Source organism: Arvicola amphibius, chromosome 10, assembly GCF_903992535.2.
Source record: "Arvicola amphibius chromosome 10, mArvAmp1.2, whole genome shotgun sequence".
Lineage (NCBI taxonomy): Eukaryota > Metazoa > Chordata > Mammalia > Rodentia > Cricetidae > Arvicola > Arvicola amphibius.
In genome coordinates, this window is record NC_052056.1 from 116,568,625 (window position 1) to 116,588,044 (window position 19,420).

Genomic DNA, 19,420 nt, shown 5'->3' on the forward strand with positions numbered 1-19,420 from the left:
GTAGAAAGACCCTATGTAAAAACAAACACACAAGTGAGCTGGTGCTGGAGGAGGGGCTCCTGTGACGTTGACATCTGTTCTCTTCTCACAACCAAATACACCTGTGAATACTCTCTGTGCAGGCTAGTTTTGTGTCAACTTGTGACCATTAGAGAGGAGGAAGCCTCAATTGAGAAGATGCCTCCTGACCGGGCGGTGGAGGCACACACCTATAATCCCAGCACTTGGGAGGCAGACGCAGGAGGGTCTCTGTGAGTCTGAGGCCAGCCTGGTTTACAAGAGCTAGTTCCAGGACAGGCTCCAAAACTACAGAGAAACCCTGTCTTGAATGCCCCCTCCCCGCAAAAAACATGAGAGAAAACAAAATAAAACAAAAACAAATAACAAACAAACAAAAAAACCCAAACACCTCTTTAGGATCCCCTGTAGGCAAGCCAGTAGGGCATTTTCTCAATTAGTCATTAAAAGGGGAGGGCTCAGCCCATTACAGGTGGTGCCAACCCCTAGGCTGCTGGTCCTGGGTTCTATAAGAGAGCAGGCTGAGCAAGCTATGGGGAGCAAGTCAGTGAGCATCAGCTCCTGCCTCCAGGTTCCTGCCTCCAGGTTCCTGCCCTGAGTTCCTGCCCTAACTTCCTTCAGTGATGGACAGTGCTGTGGATGGGGAAGACAAATAAAGCCCTTCCCTCTCCCCTTCCCAACTTGCTTTTGGTCCTCCTGTTTCATCGTAGCAATAGTAACCCTAGCTAAGCCTTCCTCCCATTCCTCCCCCACCCTGCATAAATTCTTTCTTTTTTTTTTTTTTTTTTTTTTTTTTTTTAAAAGGAAATACTAAGTCCCAGGAACCTTTTATTGTCTGAATAACTGTACACAAAATGCCAGGCAGAGGAGTCGTGAAGGAAATGATGGCCGAGTTTCACTGTTATTTGCCCATTGGTCCTTTATCTTCTAAGCATGTGTATATATGCGCTCTTTAAATGCATTAGACATTTATTTTGATCACAAATGCAATCCATGTGTGAATAAATAAACTCAGTATCTTTTCTCCCCTCTGAGTCTCTTCTAAATAGAAAAATGTGCTAAATGTCTCTTCATGACCCGCTTGGCCACCGCTGCCCCACCTACAGCTTTAAAGAGACTGTAACTTGATCTTCTGAAACCCTACTGAACTACAGTCCACTCAGGCACAGGACTTCCGGGAAGGATGTCCTATTGATACTGTCGGTAGTCTCCGAAGGGTGAGGGCGGCAGCTGGCTTGACGGCAACTGCGAGTGGTCTTCCGCAAACTGAGGGCCATTGGGAAACTGTGCAGAAGCAAACCTTGTCAACAAGATACCAGCTCCTTCAATTAAAGCTAGGAGAATGCCTCCCATGGCAGCCGACCCCACCATGGCAACCGGTCCATTTCTTGCTGCCAGGATGGCCCCGGTTAAGGCACCGCTAGTGATGGAGTTCCAGGGATCTTCTTTGCCTCTTATCTGAACCATACTACAGTCAATCATGGAAAAGAGTCCTCCCCAAACTGCAAAGCTACCTCCCAATTGTGGAGCCCTGGTTTTAATAGCTGTCAAACTCCCTCGGAGTCTGTGGCTTACTCCCACTGGAGAATTTCGAAAGCCTTTGAAGGCTTGAAAGATGCCACCACCTATGGTACCCATGGTAAAGGCTCCACCACAGTCGTCCACGATTCGCCAGGGGCAGGGCTCCCTCGCGTACTCCTCCATCTTGGTTCCAGCCCGCGCGAGAGTACCCGCATAAATTCTTTCAACCCAGAAAGTTCATATATATAATACATGTATATAGATTTTACTCTTTCAGAATTTCATACATGTATTTAATCTGTTTTGATCCTATCAGAATTTCATACATGTATTTAATCTGTTTTGATCCTATCAGAATTTCATACATGTATTTAATCTGTTTTGATCCTATCAGAATTTCATACATGTATTTAATCTGTTTTGATCCTATCAGGATTTCATACATGTATTTAAGCTGTTTTGATCCTATCTACCCACATCCCCTCCACCCAACTCTTTTAGGATTTTACTCTGTCTTCCTTCCTACTTCGTGCCTTCTTTTTTTTTTTTAACCCACCTAGTCCTGCAGTAAGATAGCCCTTCTTCCGTACGCTGTGAATATGCATTCCTCTCATTGGTTAATAAAGAAGCTGTTTCGGCCTATAGCAAGGCAGAATAAGGCCAGGCAGGAAAGCCAAACTGAAGGGTAGAATTGGGGCGGGGGACAGAAAACACCAGCCAGCTGCCTGAGAAACAAGTTGCCAGTAGGCTGGTAACGCCATGGCCATGTGGCAATACATAGATTAATAGAAATGGGCTAATTTAAACTACAAGAGCTAGTTAGTAATAAGCCTGAACTATGTCCAGACTATTTTTATCTAGAAGCGGCTGTGGAGACAGGGCAGGACAGAGAAACCTCCATTTACAGAGTCCAACTAATGCTTCCCACTAGTGCACAAGTGCAGGCCATCCCTGGCACATGGACAGTCTACCAGTGGCCAATATTCCAGACCCTAAATCCCCCTCCCTCCTTCCCCTTCTCTCGTCCTCCTCTCCCCTTTCCATTCCCCATCCACTCCTTAGAGGGGGTAATGCCTTCCTTGGGTAGTCAACAAGGTCTGGTTTACCAACTTGAGGCAGGACCAAGACCCCACCAATCACCCCGCATCAAAGCTGAGCAAGGTATCCCACCATAGGGAATGGGCTCCAGAAAGTTCTTTTTTAAACTTTAAAATTTTACTTACTTTTATTTTATGCACGTGAGTGTTTTGCCTGTACTTACGTATGTGTGTGCCTGTGTCTGTGGAGGTTAGAACGGGGCATCAGATTCCTTGGAACTGGAATAACAGATGTTTGTGAGCTGCCTGCGTGTGCTGGGAATTGAACCTGGGTCCTTTGCAAGAGCAGCTGCTGCTCTTGACCTCTGAGTCATCTCTCCAGCCCCTTAAAAAAAAAAAAAAGAAAACATTTAAAGGGGAAACAAATGGAAGTAGATGGTTTCCAAATCTGAGAGATGTGGCAGACCGTGGAAAATTAATAATTCACTCATTTTTTACTATGTTTGTTACATTTGTTATTATTATTGGACAATAATGTTTTGGGAAAGTTCTGAAATTCAAAGATTACTCCAAGTACATAGTTTAACAAAACTTAACAAAAGTCACTTCTTCCTGAGGGGTAGCTCATGTTTCTGAACCACTCCACAGTGAGGCATGCTAGTTTTTGCTTTAGGCTTAGTGTTTTGTTTTGCTTGATTTTTCGAGACAGGGTTTCTCTGTGTGACAATCCTGGCTGTCCTGGAACCCGCTTTGTAGATCAGATTGGCCTCGAACTCACAGAGATCCTCCTGCCTCTGCCTCCCAAGTGCTGGGATTAAAGGCATGCGCCACCACCGCCCGGCGCGTTTTGTTTATTAAGGAGCATTGGACAAAAACAACCAATTCAGGATGTCGTAGTCTGGCAAACATCGGCCTGAGCAGGATCACAGGTTATTGTCAGTCTGTGCCGATTAATTAATTGTCATCTTAATGCTAAATAAATTCTAAGTTCCTAGTTTTGATGCACAACTTCTCATTTTCTTCTGTTGCTCAGGTGGTTTGAAATTCTAATTGTGGATTAATTTTGCAAAATTAACACCTAAAAGGGCAACATTGAAAACATTTCCTATTGTGTAACTCCAGAGTGCTGGGGAGGTAATGTGGTAGATTGGAAAGTCATAGAATTTAGACCTCCATATATACTTATTTCAAAAGGATTCATCTGCTTAAACAGCAGGGAGGCCCGCAGTGGTTAGAGCTGGCTGTATTCAAATGTAGAGGCCTCAACATGATCGTCTTGGCAAAATCAAGGTCATGTTAATTCTTTAAAAACCACAAGTAGGGTAAGAATGGAACCCAAGGCAGACACAAGCATCGGACCCAAGCAAATAGCACAGTTGTGCTCTGTTTCAAGGGTTTTCGAACCTGATGATAGGTTTCTCCACCGACACAGGAAGCCAGATCAAGCCAAATTAAAAAGTCCAGGATTTTCTGGGCCAAGTCACTCTGGAGTGACTTTCTGCGGGTCTGGGGGAGGGGGCTTGGCAGTCGTTCTGAAGGGGAAGGGTCTGGAGAAGGAGGAGCTGGAGACTCCAGCAGAACATTGTTCCCCACCCTCCACACAAACTGCAAAATTACTGCACCAGGAGAAAGTGCTCCCGGGGACATAAGAGATAGTGGTAGCCATTAAAGGCCCACGACGGACTCCTAGAGATCACTAACTGTAGCTAGCAAGCTTTCTCTTTGCTGGGGAGCAACTTCATCGTGCTCCTTATGTGGGATAAGGCTCTCTGGTTTCTTTCTACGATGGGCGTAGCCTGCAATGCCAAGTAGTCACTTCAACATGCCCCTCCTTTCCACTCACTAGCATCGGGGGTGAGCGGCTCCTCCTGAGGTGTAAGCAGCTCACTGCTCTGATGTTCCAGAGCATCAGGTGGCAGCTTTCCATCGCTCTGACAAGATACCTGAAGAGAGGACACATTCCTTCTGGTTCCCGCTTGTAGAGTTTTAGTCCAGGGTCATTCATTTCCATGGATTGGGGTCGACTGGGAGGCGTATGACATCATGATGGAAGGGGATGGAGGAGTCAAGTTGAACAAAACTTAACAAAAGTCACTACTGGCTGGCTTCCGCAGGGCTGGCGGCTTATGTGTGATCCCAGAGGAGAAAAGTGTACTCCTTACCCAGCTGTGCACTCCCAGGGTTGCCCTTGGGAGAGTCCTGGCAAGACAGCCCTAATAGAACCACTGAAGGGCATGGGTGCCTCAGACAAAAGAGGGGTCATAGATAGAGTTCAGGACGATGGATCAAGCTCTCCTCACTTTCTTTTGAGACAGGTTTTCATTTTGTAGCGGCGTTTGTGTTTGAAGACCGGAGTCAGTGTTGCTGCTGTCTTCTTAGTCACTCTCCATTTAATCTTTTGAGACAGGGTCTCTCGCTTAACCTGGAGCCCCATGGATTAGACTAGACTGGCTGGCCAGAGGACTTCAGGGTTCCCCTTACCTCCACCTCCCCACTCCTGGGATTACAAGTGGACAACATCTTCCGTGACAAACCTGTTAAAAACCCCAGCCCCAGCTGAGTGTAGTGGTGTCTGCCTTTAATCCCAGTCTTTGTGAGGCACAGGCAGGCAGATCTTTGTGAGTTCAAAGCGAGCCTGGTCTACAGAGTGAGACTCTATCTCAAAAACAAAAACAAAACCAACTACAAAACCTTCCAGTACAGGTAGACATGCATGCTGGATGTCAAATTGTTTCCTAGCTACAATGATTCATAGCAACTAGGTACAGATGGGGTAAGCGGGGTCTTATGAGACACTTTTGATATGAAGCCACTGTCTCTCCTCCAATATTTATTTATTTATTATTGTTTTTTTCGAGACAGGGTTTCTCTGTAGCTTTGGAGCCTGTCCTGGAACTCGATCTGTAGCCCAGGCTGACCTCCAGCTCACAGAGATCTGCCTGACTCTGCCCCCCCCCCCACCCAGTGATCTGGGTTCGATTTTCAGCACACACACGGAGTCTCACAAGGCTCCATAACTTCAGTTCCAGGATGCACATGATAAGACAGACAGGCAGAATATACTCGTAAACGTAAATTAAAATAAGTAAATCTGGGGAAAAAATGAGAAAAGTGATATTTTAGTCAAAACTGAAAGAGACTTAACCGGTGCTTGCTTTGGTCTCTGGTATCTAAGGGGAGGGGCGCTCTTCAAAAACACCTCGAAACTCACATATCCATCAGATCAAAAGAAAAGTAAAATGTCAAGGGCGGGGAACCCAGGCTCTGGGAGTCTGGAAACTTCCCAGGTATTTCCCACTGCAGACAAGGTGACTATCTACTTAAAGGGGAAATTTCCTTACCTGCTCAGAAGAGGTGTGGGGTATGGAAATCACTGTATATTTTATGCCGTTATAACCTGCTTTTGTTCTCATTGTTCTGAGCAAACATTGGCTATTCTGCATATTAGGAGGGCGCCCAGAGAGCTCTGACCAATGAGGGAGGGGGTCGTGTGCTTACTAGCTAGGGCTGGCCTGTGGCGTGCAGCAGGCAGGCTTAGGTGTGGGAACGCTGGGTCACCAGATGGTGGCGCTGTTCTGCAAAGTTATGGTGCCTTTATGAGGTGTACCCTGGTGGAGGGCAGTGGGTTATTGATGACAGGCATTGAAGGTGATCGCTCTTCTTGGTGATGTCCTGTGTAACTCTACACTCCTGCTGCTGCCCAACCTCTCGTAGTAGCTCCTGCCTGCCCCACCTGGATGGTTTGCATCCTCTCAAGCCGTGAGCCAAAATAATCATTTCCTCCCTGAAGCAACCCCTTTCAGGTAGTTCATCACACGAGATGAATCACTAATTCAGTCCCGGGGGAGGAGGGAGGAAACTCAGTGTGGCCAGGGTGAAACGCAGCTCACGGCAAGCCGGTTTACAAAGTCAGTGGGTGATCAGATGTTTTTATTGTAAAGTGTCCAGTTTCATAATGTTTGAAACAAATTTAGATTCTTTTATAAACTTCATATTCCGTTTAGTAATTTGGCGTGTGCGCTCGTGGGCGCTGTCGAGCTACATTTGTGAGCTCGGAGCTGGGAGGACACCTTTCCTAAGTCGGGGCTCTCATTTCACTGTGTGGTCCCGGGGATTGGATTCGGGTCCTCAGCTCAGGCTTGGCAGTAAATTCCTTCACCTGCTGAACTATCTCGCCTGCTCCAAATTCAGCTTCTTGGGTTTGTTTTTGTTTTGGGTTTTGGTTTTGTGAGACAGGGTTTCTCTGTGTGTAGCTTTGGAGCCTGTCCTGGAACTTGCAACTTCTTGTTTTTTTTTAAAAAAGTTTTTTTTTTGAGATTTATTTTTATTTTATGTGTATGAGTGTTTGTCTGAGTCTATGTCTGTGAACCACGCCTTTAATCCCAGCACATGGGAGGCAGAGACAGGTGGATCTCTGTGAGTTCCAAGCCAGCCTGGTCTACAGAGCAAGTTCCAGAACAGCCAGGACTACACAAAGAAACCCTGTCTTGAAAACCAAAACAACAACAACAGACTGAAATGATCACAGGCTTGCGATGAAGAGACTTGGGAAGCTGAGGCAGGAGGATCTCAAATTCAGGACTGCCTGGGCTGTAGCGTGAGTAGGCCAGTGAATCCCTGTCTCAGCACTGGGCTGTGGCTCAGTGGGTAGAATCCTCGGTTAACATGCATGAGGCCCTGGGTTCAATCCCCAGCATCGCCTTAAAAAAAGGAAGGAAGAAGGAAGGAAGGAAGGAAGGAAGGAAGGAAGGAAGGAAGGAAGGAAGGGAGGAAAAAAAATAGTTCCATTCATGATAAGTTATGAGCTGGGGTATGAAGGCACTGGGCTCTCTGAGTTGCAGGCTGGGGATGTGAACTGGATGGGATGGGAATGACCTCTTCTGACTGTCACAGGTACCTAATATGTGACATACATTCACACAGACACTACAAACACACAAAGGTAATGTAATAAAGATAAATCTTTTAAAAACTAATCATATTGGGCTGGAGAGATGGCTCAGAGGTTAAGAGCACTGACTGCTCTTCCAGAGGTCCTGAGTTCAATTCCCAGCAACCACATGGTGGCTCACAACCATCAGTAATGAGATCTGGTGCCCTCTTCTGGCCTGAAGGCATGGAGGCTGAACACTGCGCACATAATCAATCAATCAATCAATCAATCAATCTTAAAAAAAAGAAAAAGAAAGAAAGTCTGTAGAACATTTAAAAAAAAGAAAAAAAGAAAAACTACAAAGAGAAATAGCCTGGGAAGATTAGCACAAGCATTTAAGAAGAGGCTGGGGTCTGGCTCTGAACCGAGCATTCAGGGAGGCCTGACCTCCATCCCTCAGCACTGTAAAAACCACCCACGGTGGCACAGGCCTGTCCTCCTGTCACTGGGAAGTGGAGGCAAGGGGACCAAGAACTTCAAGGTCATCCTTGGCTGCACAGTGCTTCCGAAGTCAGTTTTGGTCCTGTGTAGCTCCACAGAGGGGCCTTTTTTTCTCCTAATTTTTTCTCCTCAATTTTTTCTTCCCAATTTCTCCTAATTTTTCTCCTAATTTTTTCTCCCCAATTTCCAAGCCTAAGGTGATTTGGAAAACCTTGAGGCCGGCTCATCACCAATCAAGCAGGAGTAGAGAGTGTCACTTTTCTGGTGCCCTAGAATTTCAGCTAAACCGTAAAGGTGATGGGAAGGGTAAGCCTCCTCGCTGGTGGAGAGGTGGTCAGGCTTGTCCCTTGACCATCTGTAACTCTCAACCTCCAGCCTATACAGATAAGGTCAAGATCTTATCTAGAAGTTTCTCTGACAAGCTGATCCTGTTCCCCAGAGGCCAGGTGACAATTTCAAAGCATGCTTGGGCTTGAACCACCCTGAAAAGACTGAACCAAGGAGCCCAGGGAGCTGGAGGGTGTGCTTCCTAGAGCAAGAATGGAGGCAGGAACGTGGGAGGTCATCCCTGCATGCCTTAACCCTGATAGGGTTCCTAGGTCTTTAAGGCGCTAATGAGTCCCTGTGTGCCCCATGGGTCACTAGGACACAGCGAGGCAGCTGATACTCTGTGCCCATCACTTTTCAGCTAGGATGGCCCCTTTCCTGCTCAGTTCTGCAGGTGACGGGGAGCAGGCAGGGAAGGAGACATTCACTCCTACCTGGAGCTCACTGCAGATTCCTGGACCATCTCGGGTTACATCTCAGCACTGAAAGGGAAGAGGGGGCGGGGTCATAAATTCCAGATTATCCTCTGCTCTGTAGTAAGTTCCAGATTATAGGCTACAATAGACCCTGAAGGGGAGGGAGCAAGGAAGGAGGAGATTTCTACTTAATCTACCCCACCCACTAGTAGACCAAGGTGTGGTTAGCAAGACTTCCCAGGAAGACTAGAGACAGCTTGTCCTCCAAGGGCAGGGTGATGCCCAACACCACCCGTAAGGGATGCTTGTGAACATGGCCTCAGGCCCCTCAGCATAGCCATCACAAGTCACGTGGGCCTGGGCACCTGAGAGCAGGTGTGCCATCTCCCATCAGATTCCTCTCCGTTGTCTCCTTTCCCCTAAAACCTCCGTGTGCTGTGTCTAATGGTACTCAATGGCCGGAAAGGTTCCAAAAGAGTACTCCAGGGTCTACGAGATGGCTGGGGGCGAAGGTGTCTGCTGCCAAGCTTAAGAACCCCAAGTTGGAGCCCCGGGACCCACATGGTATGAGGAGAGAATGAACTCCTGAAATATGCCCACCCTGTCTTACATACACACATATATGCACACTTGTGCACACACACACACACACACACACACAAATAAATACATATAATAAAGATTAATACAAATTTAAAAGTCAATTCTAAAAAAAAAGAGTGTTTCTCCTATAGAGAGGTTATTTCCATAATGTGGGCTGTTTTCAAACAGGACAAAGATGCACTCACTCACTGTTGCTCTGCCAATTGATGACTTATGATTATTTTTGTTGTCTAAGTTTCAGTAGAAATATCTTTGATGACAAATAGAGAAGCCATTTTGGAACAATATCAAAGCCTCTCCCGCCATCACTATCGATTCCTGCTAAATTCTCTTAAGGGATCTGTAGAAGACCCTGGGATCTGAGGGGCTCTATTTTAGGCTTCTGGAGACAGAAGAATTCTAAGTGGGTGAGCTGATACAGGTGCCAGGAAAAAGGCTGAGAACATAAACTTTCACCAGGTAAATGGACTGTTGGCGTGACGCAGGGGTGGGGCAGAGAAACCAGGAGAACTTGTGCTACTCTCAACAATCTATAGGGACAAAATAAGGGACTTTTGGGAGGTTGATCTCCCAGAGAAGAAGAGAAAATGAATGTGAAAATGGCATTTTCTAGCTTGGGATAACTGGCAGATCTGGATGCACCACAGAGCAAAAGGCTGAGAAGCCATGTAGAAAGTTCCAAAAAAAAAAAAAAAAACAGTTTTCCAAACTCTTGCCATACTTAGGAGGTTAGGTCATAGGGGCAGGGAGAGGGGACTTCGTGAACAAGGATGATGGTGTCACATTGAAACAGAAACACACCCTTCACCCAGCTTGACCAACAGAGCTGTGATCATTCCCGGTGTCTCTTCAGGGCCAGACAGAGTCATTTAGAGGCTCTATATATGTCTCATACACAATATCTGCCACCAAACAAAAATTCAGCAAAGCTCAAGGATTGGACCAGATCATTAAAAACAAAGAGAAACATAGTAACTAGAAAGCTTCTCAAAGGTGGACAGATGCTGGGGTCAGAGGAAAGTAACCAATGTTAATAATTTCAAGGGAAACACAGAAGAATGGGGAAAATAGGAGGGAGACAACTTTGTGGCAGAACTGGACTCTGGAGACTTCGTAGTGCTTAAAACGGGTTGCCTGACCTCATTATGGACGGAGAGTGTTCTGCATGTGTGGTGCTGGGGATGGGGTCCAGGGTCGGGGCATGCTGGGTAAACACTCCTCTGCCACTGAAGCCCAACAGTGGAACATACCGATGCCACTCTGTGTGAGTTCTAAAGCCTCTGGCTCCAAGTCTACAGATCAATTTGATCCAACTTGGCCACCAGTGTTGTCCTCTCTCTTCATGCCACAGGTGGCTTGCTGGCTTGCTCTAGGGATGACCAATTTTAGCACATGTTCTGAATCTCACACCGCTCTTGGCCGAGCCCTCTAGAATCCCAGAAATGGAAGAAATGGATGTCTTTTGCTAATATGTTCTCTCTCTCTCTCTCTCCTCTCTCTCTCTCCTCTCTCTCTCTCTCTCTCTGGAGGGAATTGTAATTGTTCTATGTTGTTAGGCAGACCTCAAACCCCTTTGTTCAAGCAATCCTCCTGTCTCAGCCTTCCAAGGGGCTGGGACTTCAGGTACATACATGCCACACCAGGCCACTCATTATTGGAAACACAGCCTGTGAGCAGTTCATTAGGGATACAACTGGATCTGTCGGTCAGAGATGGGAGGCCTCCTTGAGACATTTGACTTCACCCGGAACGACAAGAAAAAAGTCAAAGAGAATCAGGGAGAAGTGGTCTGGGCCGAGTGTGTATAGAGAACATTGATTTAATCAGGAGTTGGCAGAGCTCCCTGGAATGAGCCACAGAGGAAATGTTTTAGCTGCCATGAGCCATGCCATTTCTGCTGCAACCATTGGCTTTACAACAGGGCAGAAGTAGCCATGCACCATTCATAAGGGGGTGGTAATTGTGAGGTTGCAGCCTCTCCAGCTGTCCATGTGCTATCCTGATGGATGCTATTCTCCTAATAAAGAAAACTCCGGGGGGGGTGTAATTCATCTCTGTTCCTTTCTATCCAAACTATAATATAATCTCTTCTTTTTTTTTTCTTCCCTTTTTGAGACAGGGTCTCAGTATGTAGCTCTGGCTGACCTGCAGCTAACTATATAGACCAGCCGATGGACTCGAACTCCCAGAGATCCACCTGCCTCTGCCTCTCTAGTGCTGGCGTTAAAAGCGCGTGCGCCATCACGTGTGGCTAAGAAGAAAAGTCATATCTTTTATTACTTTATAACAAACTGGTGGAGAGTACTCTAAGAGTATATGGATACCTAACTTCAACTCCTGGAACCCATGGTGGAAGGACAGACTTGACTACACAAGCTGTGCTCTGACCTCATAGGCACTCTGCGGTGCACGTGTCGCCCCTCCCCCAGTCAATTAATAAAAAGCGTATCTGTGACAGAGGCATCCAGTAAAACTTCATTAGCTGCATAGTGAAATGTGAACTTCTTGTATCTTCCCCTTTCTTGTCACAACGTATCTTTCCCTGCCCGCGACGTCTTTAAAATGTACACGGGTGTTTTCCACTCCAGTACCCTAGGCGGCTGACAAAGGGTAGGGTTGGTAGCTGGAGTTACTCCACAGAGGCCCTTGTGGGACAAGCTAGCAATTGGGAGCAAGGCAAGGCCTCCTGTCTCTCTGCAAATGGACCCTAGCTAGATCGGGCCCAGGTAGTCGTCGTCCCCATAACCGCTCCAACTCAAGGAAACCCATTAAGCCCTTCATCCCCACCCCTGTCCCCTGCCCAAGCCACAAGAAGACACCGGCAAAGTCAGGCAAGGCGCACAGACTCGGAGCCCTGCAAGCCCGGCGCGCACCTGCTCCCGGGCCCCCGCGCACCTGCTGAGCCGCGCTCCGGCCTCGTCTCGCGAGATCCGGGCTGGCGTAGTGGCCCCCACCCCCACCCCGGCCACCGAGTACCTCTCCCCGCCCCCGGGCCGGGCCTCCCCGCCACCTAGGGGACCAGCCCGGCCCCCCCTTCCCACCCCCACTGCATCGTAGCGGCTGCGCTCCGCACGCGAGCCCCTCAGTCCCTAGGGACCCCGCCTCCCAGGCTGGAGGGTGGCCCGGCGGGCAGGTGCACGCGCCGCCTGCCGCCAGCGGGTCCCAAGCGCGCCCGGGGTGGGGGGACCCGGGGACCGGCTGCGCGCACGGCGCCTGTCGGCGCTGCATCCCTCGCTCCGCTCTCCACCCCGCCCTGTGATTGACAGGCAAGATGTCGGTGTGGAGCGAGGCAGGAGCCTTCACCCCTGGAGCCCAGCGGCGGCAGCAGCAGCAGCGGCGACAGCGGCGGCAGCAGCAGCAGCAGCAGCAGCAGCAGTGTTGTCGTGGGGAGCAGACCGCAGCCAGCCGCAGTGGGCGCCGCAGCCGCGCCAGTCGTGCGCACAGCATCCTGAGAGTGCGCTGAGCGTGGGGACCCGCGGACCATGCCGTGTCACCGCGACCGGGAGGGGGGCAGGCGCGCTCCTTTTTGACATAAAAGCCAGCCGGCCAAAAAGATTTATATACATATAAGTCCGCCCTTCACGGAGCCGGTGTGCGAAGCGTGAGCTCTATTTCCCTCTGCCTCCTCCTTTCACTCCTCCTCCCCTTCCTCCTCCTCTCCCTCCTCCTCTTTCTCCTCCTCCTAAGTGTACAGACTGCACCCTACCACCTGGTTGGCTTCTGACAAACGGGCATCTCTCCCTTTTTAGGGACCAGAGACACAGAGAAAGAGAGAGGAGAGAGACAAGGGACATTCTAATGCAGACTGCCTGATACTGCCCCCCAAAAAATAATAATAAATTTTGGCTCTTGTCCCCTCCTCCAACCCCCACCCCCTCAAGCTTGTGTGAGATGTTGGGTTTCTTCAGGAGACACTGCTGAGAAGTCGCAGTGGTTGGAGAGGCGTAGGGGGGTGGACTCCCTCTACCTCCACTCCCTCCCTCCCCCTTTTTTCTTTCTGGGAGGAGGTGGAGGAGGAGGAGGAGGAGGGGAAGGGGGGTTGCAGAGCAAGCGATGGATGAGGAAAACATGACGAAAAGCGAGGAACAGCAACCTCTGAGTTTGCAAAAAGCCTTGCAGCAGTGCGAGCTGGTTCAGAACATGATAGACCTGAGCATCTCCAATCTGGAAGGGCTTAGGACGAAGTGTGCAGCTTCCAACGACCTCACGCAGAAGGAGATCCGGACCCTGGAGGTAGGTGTTGCCTGGGATGGGGGGGGGCAACCCTGCCTTCCTTTCCCCTTCTCCAGTCCTACCCCATCCCTTTGGGGTTCTGTTTGTTGAGGGAGGGCCTGGGGAGGGGAAGGGTGAAGCAGGTGGGCACCAATGATGCGCTATGATTTATCACCTGGCAAAGCCAGCACGGATGTCCCTTTCCAGTGCGGCTGTTGTCTGTGCTCGGCCGGGTGGCGGTGGTAGCAGTAATAATTGCTGTTCCGTATTTATTATTATGGGTTGTAGCTGTTGCCATGATTATTCTTTCCTGTGGGAGGAGGGAGTTTTACTTTATTATTATCTTTTTTCTTTCTTTTCTTTTTTCTTTCTTTTTCTTTTCTTTCTTTCTTTTTCTTTTTCTTTTTTCTTTTTTTGCTTTTGGGGATTTGTTTATATTTCACGGGGCGGGGGGCTTGTGTGCTGGGTGACACGGTAAGGAGCTGCAGGGAACCCACGTGACCTTGTGCGTTCTGCAGGTGGTCAAAGGTGGTTTTGACTGGTTTGATGGGGCTGCCTGAAAGGAAAGACTCGACCCTTTGCTCTGTGTCTCACCCGTCACCCCCCCCATATACACAAGATGCATGACAAAAAGTCCCCAGGGAACTACCCGTTTCTAACACAGTCATTTGATGTAAGGGGGTGAATGCAGGCCCAAAATGTGTACAAAGAAACAATATTACGGTTGCCTGGAGTGGTTCTTGCACTAGGTGGCGTGGGGGAAATCCTCTTGAGTTGTCTTGGTGAGACTTGGTGGATGGGGGGCCAGGGGAAGGAGCTGTGTTTGGCTCTTGATAGCATCTCTCCAACGGAACTTGAGTGGAGTTGGAAGCAGTTTGCTGAGAGACAGTGACAGGGATGGCTACGAAGTCACCCCAAAGAGATGGAAGGAACTACTTTCCTTCGAAGGCCATTTTTCTCAGAGGAAACTTTCAGGGTTATGGGAAAGGCCTGGTGTTCTGAAATCCTTGGGTGTCCACCTTGTTAAAAATGTCAGACAGATCCAGCCTCCTCACCGTCCTTCCCACAAAACGGCCCAGCTGTCCACAATTTTTGATTTAATTTGGGAATTCCCACTAGCTGGCATTTGCCAGGGGGTGGTGGCCATGGAGATCAGAGCAAAGGAGGGTTTAGTGGTGTGGCCATGTATCATGGAGCTTGGTGGTTTGGTTGGTCTCTGGCTTGTGAGTTCTTGAAGCCTGAAGTCTTCAGTCTTGGCTGGTGGGTCATCTTAATGCACCTCTCTGATTCACTTTTATTTCTCCAGCGGGGTTTTAAATTTGGGGAGGTAATCAATATGCAGGAGGTTATCATTTGGAAAGAGGAGTTCGCGCGTGTAGATTTTAATGCATCGCTCGCCACCCTTGGATATATGTCTGTGCTCACCTGTCAGGCGGTAACACGATCCCAGAGATGGAATAAGATAAATAGCAATGTGGCTGTGTGTTGGGAGGCACAGGCGTCGCCTTTCTCAGGGTTTTGAGGGAGAGAGAAGGCTTGGTTAACGTTTGCTGCTGGAAGAAAAAGTATGGGATGTGTTAGCCCAGCCCTGGGCTCTGCACGGGGCCCACAGCAGATTGGTTCAGAGTGATACCTGGGAAAGCTGATATAGATAACCTCTGAAGGCCACCACCACGTCTCCTCTAAAAGAACCCCCATGCTGGGCTCGTTATTACAGTTTAAGTTTCTCACAGGTTCCTTCTATTCCGTCCTCTGATGATTCCCCGGAGAGTGGTGACCGACACAGCTGGGCACTCTGGCTGGGATGTAGCTCAGTGATCCAGTGCTCTTGTGGCATGCCAAGGCCCTGGGTTCAATCCCCAGCGCTGTGCAAACACACAAGCCAACAGTGGGTACTTGGTTCTGTGCTGTCTCTCTGCAAGGTGGTTTACATTTGAAACGGGGTGGGGGTAGGGGGGGACAGGAGCACTGGTCAGGAAGTTGGAATCATAGGCGTCTTAGTCAGGGTTACTACCGCTATGGTGGTAACATGACCAAGGCAAGTTGGCTACGAAAGGGTTTATTCTACTTATGCGTCCACACCATAGTTTATCAGCAAAGGAAGTCAGGGCAGGAACCTGGAGGCAGGCGCTGGTGCAGAGGCCATGGAGGGCGCTGCTTCCTGGCGCTCCTTCATGGTTTGCTCGGCCTGCTTTCTTATAGAACCCAAGACCACCAGCATAGGATGGCATCACCTGTAACAGGCCGGGCCCTCCTGCATTGATCACTTATCAAGAAAATGCCCAGCAGCTGGATGTAATGGAGGCATTTTCTCAGGTGAGGTTCCTGCCTTCCAGATTACTCAAGCTTGTGTCAACCTGACATAAAACCAGCCAGCACAATAGGGAACACATCTTTCTCCTGAGGGTACCACAGGACACACAGTCACTTGATCCGTATTGCCCAGTGACTGTTTTGGAACAATTATGTCAGCTTTGACTTTCTAATTCCCTAGGACCAGGGGGTAGGGGAGGAGCCTGGGGAGGATATGCTCCTGCTGGACTTCATGTTTGCATTCACTGAGTTTTCCTCCCTAACTTTTTTGAAAGCCTCACAGGGGTGCTGGCTAAAGTGTGGACGCCCAGCATCTGATGGCCACATTCTAATTTAGCTGAAATTGGGGAGAGGGCCCAGGAATCTGCATTTAGTAAGCAGACGGTGTGCTTCTGTGTATAATTTTTCCTTGGTGGTGCCAGGAATTGATCCCGATACCCTGTAAAAGCTAGACAAGGGCTCCACCACTGACTATAACCCCAAACCCCAGGTTTCTGATTCAGGTTTTGATAAGGTTACTTTATGAATTACTTATCCAAGCTGGGCATGGTGGTGCACACCTGTAATCCTAGTACTTGGGAAGATGGGACCGGAGGAGGGAGAGTCAAAGCTACCCTGGGCCACATAGTAAGACTGTGCCTCAAATTAAAAAGGAAGAGAGGACCGGGTTGAAGTTCAGCGGTGGAGATCTTGCCTAATATAGCCTGTGCAGCTCCAAACTCTGAAAAAATACAAAAACAAAAACAACAAATAACAACAGCAAAACTCAAACAACAAAAGCCCCGATCCATTAGGATGTAAATATGTGCTCCAGCTATTTATTTTTGTTTTAATATCACCTTGAGCTTTGATTATTGTGCTTGTGAGTACAAGGACACACTCTACTTTGGATCCAGGGATTGAACCCAGGTCCTCAGGTTTTCAAGGCAAGTGTTTATCCTCTCGCCAGCGCTTATGTGTGTGTGGGTGATTTAGTTGGCTCATGGCTCTGTCAAGGTCGATGATACCCATCTTTCGGGCAGAATCCCAAGGTAGCTCAGGGCATCACATGTTGAGAGACAAGTTCCCTGTTGTTTCTGCCATTTAAGGGTGACAACTCCCTGCTCACAAACACCAACCTGAGCATATTGATGATAATTCGTGTGCACTCCTCAAGAAATAAAAACACTCCACATGAACTTGGCCTTCACAAAGCCTTCTTCTTGGTAGGGAAGAGAGGTTTACTTCTCAGTAAAGTGACAATGGGGGCCAAACCCTGAGGAAGTTCTGATGGCTTTTCTGTGACGGTTAAAAGATGGCTCCGTTGCTGTCACATCCGCATTTAAGGCAGAAAAGAGAAGGATTCTGTGAGTGTGGAGAGATGGAAGCTTCACATTTTTGGCTTCAGGAAACAAAGACTTTCCTGTGGTAACCTTCCTTCTCAATAGCAATGTTCAGTTATGTTTTCTTGGCCGTAGTAGAGTCAAATGTTCTAGCTGCAAGGGAGGCTGGACAGAGCAGTGGAAAAGCCATCATTCTCCTTGCCCAGGATGACCCCTGTGCCCACCATGTAAAGTGAAGGTTCTGCTTTCATGGGGGAAGGAAGGTTCAATGGGTGTTGGGTGAGACACCAGTGACACCAGCTCCACATTTTATTGGTGGATATTTTGATGGAGAAGAAAATCAGCACCGTGGAGTCTGAGAGAGGCTGGCCGCCTAGCTGCTCTGCTTTATGTTGGATACAAAGGGAAACATTTTAGCCAAACTGACAATCTTGAGTATTAACTCCTGCCTTAGCGGGGGTCATAGGGGTCACCAATGGTGACACTTTCAAAGACACTAATGAACTAAAGTGTCATTAGGTACTAAGCAGACAATAGGGCATAGGCAGATTGTATTTATTACTCTTCCCTTCAGTTGTGACTGAATACTGTTGGAAACTACTTTAAAAGGTTTGTTGCTGGGCAGTGGTGGCGCACACCTCTAATCCCAGCACTTGGGAGGCAGAGGCAGGCAGATCTCTGTGAGTTTGAGGCTAGCCAGAGTTATGTAATGAGTCTCTGTCTCAAAAACAAAAACAAACAACAAACAAACAAACTAGTCACAGCCCATCAGCATGGGAAAGCGTGGTGACAGAGACATAAGGCAGCGAGTCTTTTCAGTCAGTAGTCAGGAAGCAGAGAGCAGATATCAAACTTCAAGACTCGCCCCTCAGTGACTCACTTCCATCAGCAAAGTAACAGTTTTAAAGCAACGGTTCTCAACCTGTGGGTTGTGACCCTTTTGGGGTTGAATATCAGATATTCTACATATCAGATATTTACATTATATTCATAACAGTAGCAAAATTATGAAGTAGCAATGAAATAATGTTATGGTTGGGGGTCACCACAATATGAGGAACTGTATTTAGGAGGTACAGCATTAGGAAGGTTGGGAACCACTGGGCTAAAGGTTCGACAACATTCTAGAGCAATGACACAGGTTGGGGACCAAGTGCTCAAACACAGGAGACATAACAGTGAAGGTGATCAGCAAGGGACGGTGTGGGATAAATGACAGGGGGGTGGCTGGGCACAGAGGAGCTTGGGTGGCATTTCTGAGCATGTTAGGGAGGACGACGGCTATGAGGGATGTTAGCCCTGTGCCCGAAGCGAGCATGCAACACGTATTCTGTGGGCAAAACAAATTCTGTGCCGACAGGGTTTGGAAACACGGAGTGCATGCCTTCTCAGAGCCTTTGCCCTGGCATCTGTGCACACTGTGCCTCCCTCCGAGAGGACAGTCTGGGCTGTTTGCCTTTCCCAAGGATTGCCCTGGGGGTGTTTATTCCATAGAATCCACCTGGGGAAACTTAGCCAGGCAGTGAGGGAGGCCTGCCTGACTGGGGAGGTGGGGATTTAGAGTGGAAAGACGGATGGGAAGGGTGGAGATCGTGGCTCGCTAGACTTCATAGTGCCACACAGGGATGGTCTGCTCCGGATGGACGGCACTTGAGGGAATGTCACGGGAAATGAACTCAAGTCCCTGATTCCTGGGGTCTTACTTAGCACAGGGGAGTCACACTGAACATTTGCACCTCTTTGTGGGAGGAGACAGAAATCTTTAGAGGTTTTGGAGTGAATCCTGTAAAAAGATGATTGACAGCAAGTCTGTTGACAGTCTATAGCAGGGGCTAGCCAGCCTTTTCTGTTAAGGGCTGAATAGCAAATACATTAGGTTTTGTGCACCCGAGTTTCACAGATGCTCACTGAGCCAACAGCCTGACGTAGCCACAGTCGACAATGAGGTGTGGGACGTGGGGGAGTTTCCCAGTAAAACTTTATTCGGGGCCCCTGAATTTTGAGTTTGATATTAGTTTGGGACCTGACAGGACTGGCCATGGGTGAAACTTGGTTCATCCCTGCTCCGGAGGAGGAATGGGATTAGACAGGGGTCATCTGGATGGTGATCAAGCGACATGAGGGCTGGAAGGCTCTGGCCGTGCACAGGGACATGGCTCTGAGCTGGCTCTGCTGTGGTCAGAGTCAAGGAGAGGGAAGTGATGGCTTTGGGAGACAAGGGCAGATGCCATGACATCTCATGTGGCACAGGCATCACGGCTGCACTTAGCAACCTTG

The 19,420-nt window shown here is 48.6% G+C and overlaps 2 protein-coding genes across 2 annotated transcripts in view; one reads left to right on the top strand and one right to left on the bottom strand.

Annotated features, from left to right (window-relative positions):
* Positions 1–833: 833 nt before the first annotated feature.
* LOC119825275 (mitochondrial import inner membrane translocase subunit Tim17-A) lies at positions 834–1,743 on the bottom strand. The gene has a single exon (XM_038346046.2). The coding sequence runs from the start codon at positions 1,720–1,722 to the stop codon at positions 1,207–1,209; it is 516 nt and encodes a 171-aa protein (XP_038201974.1). The 5' UTR covers positions 1,723–1,743; the 3' UTR covers positions 834–1,206.
* An 11,606-nt stretch (positions 1,744–13,349) lies between these two features.
* Ksr2 (kinase suppressor of ras 2) overlaps positions 13,350–19,420 on the top strand; it is a 351,922-nt gene continuing 345,851 nt past the window's right edge. The window contains exon 1 of the mRNA XM_038346040.1: positions 13,350–13,529. Within this exon, the coding sequence (XP_038201968.1) occupies positions 13,350–13,529 (180 nt within the window). The remainder of the gene's footprint in view (positions 13,530–19,420) is intronic.